This window comes from Myotis brandtii, unplaced genomic scaffold (genome assembly GCF_000412655.1).
Source record: "Myotis brandtii unplaced genomic scaffold, ASM41265v1 scaffold708, whole genome shotgun sequence".
In the NCBI taxonomy this organism is placed as follows: Eukaryota; Metazoa; Chordata; class Mammalia; order Chiroptera; family Vespertilionidae; genus Myotis; species Myotis brandtii.
In genome coordinates, this window is record NW_005370777.1 from 521,855 (window position 1) to 531,543 (window position 9,689).

At 36.1% G+C, this 9,689-nt stretch overlaps 1 protein-coding gene across 2 annotated transcripts in view; it reads right to left on the bottom strand.

The window, feature by feature from the left end:
* Window positions 1-2,713: 2,713 nt before the first annotated feature.
* The window catches only part of GAS2L3 (growth arrest-specific 2 like 3), a 30,658-nt gene continuing 23,682 nt past the window's right edge, over window positions 2,714-9,689 (bottom strand). For both annotated transcript variants that reach the window (XM_005882341.2, XM_014530060.1), the window contains exons 6-9: window positions 8,885-8,948; window positions 8,099-8,237; window positions 6,180-6,287; window positions 2,714-4,584 (exon numbers count right to left, since the gene is read on the bottom strand). In XM_005882341.2, the coding sequence (XP_005882403.1) occupies window positions 3,319-4,584; window positions 6,180-6,287; window positions 8,099-8,237; window positions 8,885-8,948 (1,577 nt within the window). In that variant the 3' untranslated portion in view covers window positions 2,714-3,318. The remainder of the gene's footprint in view (window positions 4,585-6,179; window positions 6,288-8,098; window positions 8,238-8,884; window positions 8,949-9,689) is intronic.

Sequence of the window (9,689 nt, forward strand, 5' to 3'; positions counted from 1 at the left end):
CTCTGGTCATGAACACAGGAAAAATATAGTATTTCAAGACTATTCTCACTGTACTGAACTTACATTAAAACAGACTTATAGAAATTGAAAATTCCTACTATCAGTAGCTTTCTGTAAATACAATAATTGTGTGATCTATAGAATTCTGCTTTAAGAACTGATAAATTAACTCAGAGATTAATAAATATGAGTCGCCATACTGAGGCAAACTTTTAACAAATACAGCAACTTGGGGATCAAATACTGTTACTTAATGGTGAAACCTTTTAATCTCCTGGTGCAGTGAAGTAAGTTCCACAAGTATAAGGAGGGCATTTTAAATAGCAATAAGATTAAAACTATTCTCAAATTTATGAATGCTTCATATATGCAATTTCTCACATGAACCAAGTGATCAGAACACACAAAGAAAACAAACTGAGAACTTGGTATATATGCTTACTTTTAATACTTGAGAAAATATAAATCTGATACAAAAACTGCTGGCACAAGGAAAGAATTACACAAATTTGTATTCAAATAGAGTCAGTATGTGAACCCAGATGTAAGAATGTATCAGAACATCATAACAGCCTGCTATGGAAGCCTTTTAAAGAAATAATAGACTTTAAAATCACAGAGATAAATAGACTGCAGAAGGAACAGTAATTTTCTTTGCTCAAAAAATCTCCCTCATCCATTAAGAACTGTAAACTCACTGTGGGAGGAAAGTTAGAGGAAATCTAATTTATCAAGGCATTTTGAAGATATAAGGCTTAAACACCTAGTGTAAGCCCAAACAATGTAAAAACAATCAGAATTTCATGTTCCTCTGAAGATTAATTGGATATATTCGTCATGTTAACATAGCAAAAATAAACCTTATTCCATTCTTTTTTGAAAGTACACATTATTTCTTCTTCTAGTTACTTCAGTAATTTAAGCTTAATATCAACTTATTAAATATTAAACACAAAATTGCTTTTATAATCTTGCACTATTATTAAAAAGAAATAAAAACTTCTTTCCAACTTCAGCAATATATTTTTTTAATTGTGAAAATGATTAGAGACACTAGCCCTTCTTAACAGAATTTGAAAATAAATTTGAAGAAAGTATCTTTCAGGCTTTGTTTATTTCAAAAAACCTTTATTTTAGGATAAAATTCATTCAACATGACTATAAATGGAGAAATTCCTTACTAATGAAAAATAAGGCTATTTACAAATGAATTTCCAATTTAAAAAAACACACATAATTCTTGGAATTTATGCGAGGTGTCTGGGATACTCATATTCCTGAAGACTCTCAACACAAAAGTTCACATATTGTAAAATTTACTTAGATTCATAGCTTGGCTGTAATATCATTTTTTTTTTAATTTCTGGAAGTTACTTATATAGAAGTATTGTTTCCTCTTACAAGGAAATAAACTCCTTCTTCTTTGAAAGGTAAAATTCTTCCTCTTTGAAAGATGCATTAAATATTACTGATCATTAAAAATGGAAGCTTCTAGCATTTCTTGAACATTGACTTCACTTTCCAAAGATGTACATGTTATCTCTCAATGCCCAGATCAACAGCAGAACTAAGCCAAATATTTGGTGACTGTCTCTTTTATGAAGAAAAGCATTAATTATCCCCAAAACTAGCTTGCATATATTTTTTATTTTAACTATATGCCTCAGACAAAAGGTCACTTAGTTTTATACAGTTTTCTTACTTTATAATCTATACAGCATTAGTAGTCAGCTTAAGATGCTTATTCTCTGATTGCACATTTGTGTAAACCATTATTTTTCCTTAGAAAACACATTACAGTTTAAAATAGAGAAACACAAACCTCAATATTGAATATAATAACTGATAATACTGTAAAGTTATTAAAAATACCCCTAAAACTTCTGAAAGTACATTAATGTTTTAAATATTCACAATCTCTTAGAAAGCAATTTACAACATCATCTTAGGTTGATGGAGTCTCTGCGGTAATACATGATATATTCCTTGGAGAGTCTGACTACAGAGCAGAAAATGTTGCATATAAACTGTTACTTGTTATTGCAAAACTGAAGGCAGCATGATTTATAAAAGAAAATTAATGTAGTTGGAAGAATCTAATTAAAACTGGCATTGTGCCTTCTAAAGAAAAATAACCACATGAAAGAATTTTTATGTAGCACCATTCTAAGCTTCTTTATTGCCTTAACTTTAAGACTGTTAAAATGTAATTCTGATGTTATATTAATGTAAAAATTCATATCTGCACTGGTAGGAAATTACGTTATTAAAAATATTTTCAATATGCTAAAAGCTACTAAATCAGTTTCCCCTTTCCCACTGCACAACATCCATCTAAAATGAAATGCATAAATTCTTATAAATAATATATAAAAACTTAGATTTTACTAAATTTCTGTTGACCTTTCAATACCTTAACTTGTTTCTTTTTTTAAATCAAAAATACTGGTAACAAAATATTACCAATGTTAATAAGTCGGTTAAAAAATAGTTCCCACTGGACCAGAGTGGCTCAGTGGTTGAGCATTGACCTATGAACCAGTAGGTCATGAGTTCAATAGCCAATCAAGGCACATGCCTGGGTTACAGGCTCAATCCCAGGTGAGGGACATGCAGGAGGCAGCTAATCAATGATTCTCTCTCATCATTGATGTTTTTATCTGTCTCTCCCTCTCCCTTCCTCTCTGAAATCAACTATATATATATATGTTAAAAATCAGTTCCCTCTGATTTGGGAAGCTTAAAAAAAAGTAGTAAGAATTTACCAAACCCAGAATAACACCAACCTAATGAGCGGCAGCCATTGGTACTTAGTGCTGTTTGATCAGACAATCCTGATCAGAAAATAAAGTTAGGTGCCTTTTGAAAGACAAGTGCCAAACTGTTGCTATTTTACTAAAATGCAGCAGCTAATATTAAAAGCACCACCATTGCTACTAGCAGGTATGCAACCTCTCTATAAAAATATAAACCTATACTTAATATTTAAAAATATAGCAACCGTAGTTATAGCTCTAGTAGTGTTATTTGACTTTACAGTCCCCTTAAAGGGCAGACATTAACAAAGATTCTATTATACATATGAACCTTGTGGCAATTTTACAGCTGCCTGCCTCAAGATATGGAGACCTCAGATCTGGAATTCTGATGAGCCCTCTCCTCACCACCCCTAGCTCCATCCCAACCTGCACCCCCATACTACTGGACTTAATGTCTGAACCAATTTGGACAAGCACAAACAGAACCTTTTAACTTGTGAAGCTAACATATTCACTCTCTTCTTTTTCTGGTGTTTTTTTTTAAACGGCACATTTGTATTTATTTCCTAGGTTTCTTACTTCCAGTCATAACAAAATAGTGATCATCATCTTCCTTTTTCTTTGCAGTCGGCTTTTTATCCCCACTCACTGCTTCCTTAACAGATGAGGGTGGTTTCCTGGTGGGAGCTGGGGCTTTGCCACCTTTGGGAGGCCCTCTGGCTGAATGCGGGCCCCTGGTGGCAGTCTGTGCTGCCTTTGACACCGCGTGTGCTTTGGCAGAAGACTGAGGAAGACTCACGACGGAGAGCGGGGTGCGACCAGGGGACTTGGAGGAGCCGGGTCCTGTCTTCTGAGGCTGCTTTTTGGCAAATGAAACTACCTTCTTATCTTTCGATTCCTGTGCTTCTGCAGGAGTGACTGAGGATACACAAAGTGGCTGGTTTAAGTTCAAGGCTGACTTAAGTTTCTGTGCTGGCACTGCCCCTGCTTGCGAGGCTCCATCTGAAGGCTGAGACCGTGTTCCTAGACCTGGGGTTACGGTTTTGGAACTGGGTTTCATCATTTCTGCAGGGGACTGGACAGAAGGAGAAGGTTTAGGTAGCTTCGGACACTTTGGTGATGAATTCAAATGTGCAGCTGAGTGATATACTGCATTATTCCTGGAGGATATATGATTGTGTTTCAAATGCTTTAGTTGCGTTTTCCCTGAACACTTGTTTGGCAAAAGTGTAGAATCGGGCACATCTCTTGATTTCTGGGCTGGAGTAAACTTGGCCTTCGGAGTGTTGGGTGATGAGGTACATTTTCTCAATGACTCAGGTCCACAAGGTGCAGTTCTTGGTAAGGCCGGGGACGGAGTGCTTTTACCGCCTAAAGTTAAAGGAGCAAGTGAAGATGCTGCATTGTGGGAAGGAGCCTGTGGCGTCTTTGCTGTGCCTTTTGAAGATTTGAGTTTGAGATGAGAAGATGCTGCTGGGGGATGTGGCGTTTTTGAACGGACTGACACGGAGCCCGGGTGACCTCCTTTCAGGGAAGGTGCTGGCAGCTTTTCTTTGCTCCTTGGAATACCAACTGGCGTGCCCGGTTTTGATTTTTCTTTCTGAATCATGCTAACTGCTGACATCGGATTCATTTCAGGAGGCTGGGGTGTTCTGGCAGGTGAATCAGGCACATTTTCATTAGAAACGCCTTTTTGAAACGCTAGAATTTTTTGTTCTAGTGTAGCAAACTGTAATATTCGACAGGGGTCATATTTAAGCAAAAATCCTTGAAGAGTATCCCAGCCTCCACCAACACGGACCATGACATGTTTTCCATGAAGCATCTTTCCCCCAAAAGAAAGTGAAAAACAAAGTTGTAAAACCGTAAGGTTCTCAGTTACAATTCATTAGCTGGTAGTCACAATTTGTGATGTCTGTGATCTATGAAATTCAGATATTTGCCAATAAATTTACTATAAATTGACAGCTCCTTCTTTGTATTATTGAAGGAATAAATTTAATCCATATCGAATCATGTAACTGACAAACAGCATCCCCCAATTTGTAAAAAGATATTTACACACAACTTGCATCCTAAACAATCCAAATTACTAATATACGAAGATGCAAGGGCAATCTTGTTCAACAAAGAATTGAATATTGAAGGAATAAAAGAGAGAAGAGAAAGGAGAAATGGGAATTTACAGGAAAAAAAGCCTCATAAAAAATAAATTATTATGAAAGGTAACAATCACTAAAATGTGTACTTCACAATTTAATAAATTACTTTCATATGTATTATATCAATTTAAATCTTCAAAAACTTTGATATAATTTATTACTAGTTCTTCGCAGATGAGAAAATTACGGCTCTGAGCGATTAAGGAAATTGTCCCAAATCACACAGCTTGGCCTGGCCTCAAATACACCAGGCTTCCCCAACCCAAATGGTGCTTTTGTGCAGATAAGATACATCCTGAGTCTGTTAGTGCAGAACAAGCTGGATTTCAGCCCCCGGACCCCCATCCATTAAGCAGGAAAATCTGCACAACTGTATGAGATTGCCCTAAAAATTTCACCTCTAAACCCCATGCTCTGTGACTATCGCTATGTCATACTGCTTTAAAAAGAGAAAGCAAACTCAAAGAAAGTACACATAGGTGTTTCTGCGTGTTGGGGGTAAGGGGAAGTAATGGTAATATATAAAGTAAAAGAAAATATAGATGTCAAAATTATTTTTAAATACTTTTATGCCGAAACCGGTTTGGCTCAGTGGATAGATAATATATAAAGTAAAAGGAAATATGGATGTCAAAATTATTTTTAAATACTTTTATATTCTATTCCTAAGTTGGGAATAAAACAGCTCTTTTATCCGAAGTAGACAGAATGCTGAACAGTGAAACTTCAATCTCCTCAGCAAAGGAGATGATCAGTTGCAGACTGCAGATGGGACAAAGGAAGGAAATGAACGTGTGTATCAGCATATTGGTATATATACCAATGCTGTGTTGATGTAAAAAGGTCTTATACTTAACACACAATGTGTATATTACTATAAATGGCAATGTTTCTATTTTCTTTTCTTATTACTGACATTTAATCAGATTAGATGTGTTGGTTTTTTCTTATGATGATGAAAAATGATTCCTTTTTAGAAAATCTGAAAAATGGAATAAGTTACCTGAGATATACAAACATTTCCCTTCAATTATATTCGATGTCAGAATAGTCTCCTATAGTTAGCAGTTTGTTGTGTTAAAGGTGTTAAACCTAAATTCATTATATATTCATGAAAGCAATTTTTTTGTACAGTGAAATTCTTTCATTAATAACATCAATTTTTTAAAAAGTAAGAGCAGAATAAAAGATTGGTTAAGCAATAAATCCAATTTAAAAACAAGATCTGTATGTAGATAGGATTAAATGGTGGACTTACTCTTATAAAGAGTATTTTATCTCCTAGTCGGTACCGTCCTTCAGATAAGTATTCAATAGAAAACCGATGAGAACAACTGCAAGGGGGATCTTCAGCAATGTGTGTAACCTGAGATTAAAAATAAGTAACAGCTAGTGCTTGTGACAAAAAGTATTTTGTTCAACACTAAAATGCAAGGTTATTTGATAGCTGGGAAAGTCAAACTCAAAGATAAAAGTTTAAAGACAATTCAACTTTTAACTATCTCTTCTCCTTCACTGGTTGACAAGTATTGAGATTAGACGCTGGCTGACCCATTAAAACTAGCAGCACTGCCGTCCCGAGTCTGTCTTTCTCGCCCCAGTGCCGGGCGTGTGGTGCTGCCCTAACCACGGGAGAACGCTGTGAACGTGTACAGAGTAGAGTCCATTCAAAGAACATTCACTGAGCCACATTAGTTCATTAAGTTTGAATTCTTTTAAGCCCTGGACTAATGTATCTGTGTCAAATCAAAGATAGGCCAGTCAGATGAAGCTTATGTAAAAACTCTCATTTGTCCCTAACACTGTGCTAACTTAATATGAGGGACTATCTAGATCTATTCCAAAGTTACTTTTAAAATAGGCAGAGACATTTATATCTATCCACCCAAGATTGGGTAAAATTCTTTAAAAATGCAATGCAAGAGGCATTTTCTAAAAGTGCTCACTTTGTTTCAATAATCTGCTAAGGAGATGAGAGTCGGGGAGAAAACCCTACTTCCACCTCTCAAGAAGCTTACAAAATTTTTAATTGCAGCAAATATCTATGAAATGATAACTAGAATATAAAAAACACTATAGACTGTTATTACATTAAACAACACTTTCCAAATGTTTATTAGTAATGACTTGTTATTTCCTTAAAATTTTGTAAATTAAGCACTTTCATAAAGTACTACAATCCAAAAAGACCACAAAATCTAAGCAACAGCTGAAGCAGAAACAATGTTTGATACTCAGCTCACCTCCATTCCTTGTCATACTGTAGTCATTGCAGAAGGCACAGCCTGACCAAGTGCAATTCTATTAACTTCTACGTAATGATAAACAGCTAAAGTTAAGAAGACTTTCCAGTTGAGACTCGCCATCTAACATATATTCTGTCATGGGGAGCGTCCTGAAAATCCCCATCAATCGGCTCCCACAACTTTCCGCCACCTGTATTCTCCAAGTACCAGTGTACCCTTTACTTAGACACCTTAGTAGCCCAGAATTCTCTCTCCTTGTCAGAATTAGAATTCCTGCCAATCCTACCTTCTAAACAGAAAAATACCTGTGCTCCTTTTGCCTTATTTCCACTACTACTGCTCGAGTTCAGGTTCTCATCATCCTGTGCCTGGATTATTACAATAAACCAACATAACTTCTGCATGGCCATGAGATTAATCCTTATCATTTACAAATCAGATGATAACACTACTATGTTAAAAAAAAAAAAAAAGCCGAAACCGGTTTGGCTCAGTGGATAGAGCGTCGGCCTGCGGACTGAAAGGTCCCAGGTTCGATTCCGGTCAAGGGCATGTACCTGGGTTGCAGGCACATCCCCAGTGGGAGATGTGCAAGAGGCAGCTGATCGATGTTTCTAACTCTCTATCTCTCTCCCTTCCTCTCTGTAAAAAATCAATAAAATATATTTAAAAAAAAAAGAAAAAGGATCAATGAATTCTTATGGCCCATAGTACCCTTCATGATGGATTCTAGTTTTTTTGCCCCAACTCCATTCCTCATCTTACACAAGCTACACAAAGTCACCTTTATCATATAGTGCCTTGAACTCACCAGGAGTGGGAATGAGTACTAGTGTATATTCTAAGTAAGAAACATTCTTTTAAACATAGCATCACCTGTGGCAAACTCGAAGACTAACACATCATGGTTGCAAGTGTGGCAGCTACTTACAGCTTCATGCAGCTCTTCATGCTGACAGCACGATTTGGGGATGCTGATGGAATCTTCAGGCCCAGAAGTATTAAGTAAGGTCTCTTCTAACTCAATTTCTTTCTCAAGTTTTACTAATACTGGTGGCTCAACCCCATACCTGAAAAACAATGAGGAGATTTCATCATTCCAGCAGTCTTTCCTAAGCACTTCCTTGCTATCACAATTGGGCTTATTTTATTTTTAAATAAAGTCTGTATGAGTCTCTTCCACCGATTATTTTACTGGCATATCTGCAAATGCTTTTTAATGTCCCACAGATTGCCAAAATTCAGATGATAAACTTCACACCAGAGCATATATTTGGATTACTGGATGCTCTCAATATCCAACCAAAGGTTTTAAAAGGCACCTTAAAAATCAACCTGTGAGTAAAGATGGGGCTGAGGTAGGTGGGGAAGACGCAAGGCCCAGCGTTCTATCCGCTCTGCTTTGTGTCCAGAAGACTTGCCTTCCCTTGAACTGCTAAAAGGCCACATGCTCTTACTTTATTCTTAATAAAAACATTTTAAGTAACTACTTTTACAGTTTTACACTAAATGAAGGCAAGTTATACGAGCAAGCAGATGTTGACACGTGATATAGTTCACACAAACAGAATAAAGAAACAGAAAGAAAAAATAGAAAAAGTTACTTTATTCCAATAAAAATTATTCTTTTATTTATAGAAAATCATGTGCTATCTAAAATAAAGTAGCTTAAAAATACTTAGGACATTGAAATCCTGAAATATTGTGGAATACATACCTTGACACAATTCGACCAATTTCAAGAAGACAAAGATATACCTGTCTTGGATCTTTGTGCAAAACTGTGAAAAAACAACCAAACATATTCTAAGAGACAAAATTAAATAGAGAAATATATTTCTGGCATGGAAGAAGTAAAATAAAAGAATGATAAAGACATTACTTGTTGGGAGACTTTAAAAAGACATTTTTGTTATCTCCACATATTATCATTTTCCATTAATTTTTTTAAAAATGGTTGACAAGAAGAGGATGAAAACTTGCCATGCATCCTTATTTGTATAGCATTTTAATTCTAAAACAACTAAGAGCTTAGGTAACATTAAGTTATTTATAATTCAGACCTCTCAACAGGAGATACATTTGAAGAGATACATCCCCTCGGTTTTATTCTAAACTACCTTTAGCACAGGACTATGTGGTAATGGGCTTCCTAAACTCTTCCCAAAAATAGAGGCGGAGGAAGCACTTCCTAACTCATTCTATGAGGCCAATATCACCTTGACACCAAAGCCAAAAAAAGACATCACAAGAAAAGTAAAGACCAACATCCTAAGGCATTTGACAAAATCCAAGTGAATCTAAAAATCAAGTGGATAAATAATCTGATGAACAGAATAAACTGGTGAATATAATAGAATCAGGGGCATAGAAAGGGAGTGGACTGACAATTTTCAGGGGGAAAGGGGTGTGGGGGTGCGGGAAGAGACTGGAAAAAAATAGTACACCTATGGATGAGGACAGTGGGGGGGTGGGTAAGGGCAGAGCGTGGGGTGGGAACCGGGTGGAGGGGAGCTATGGGG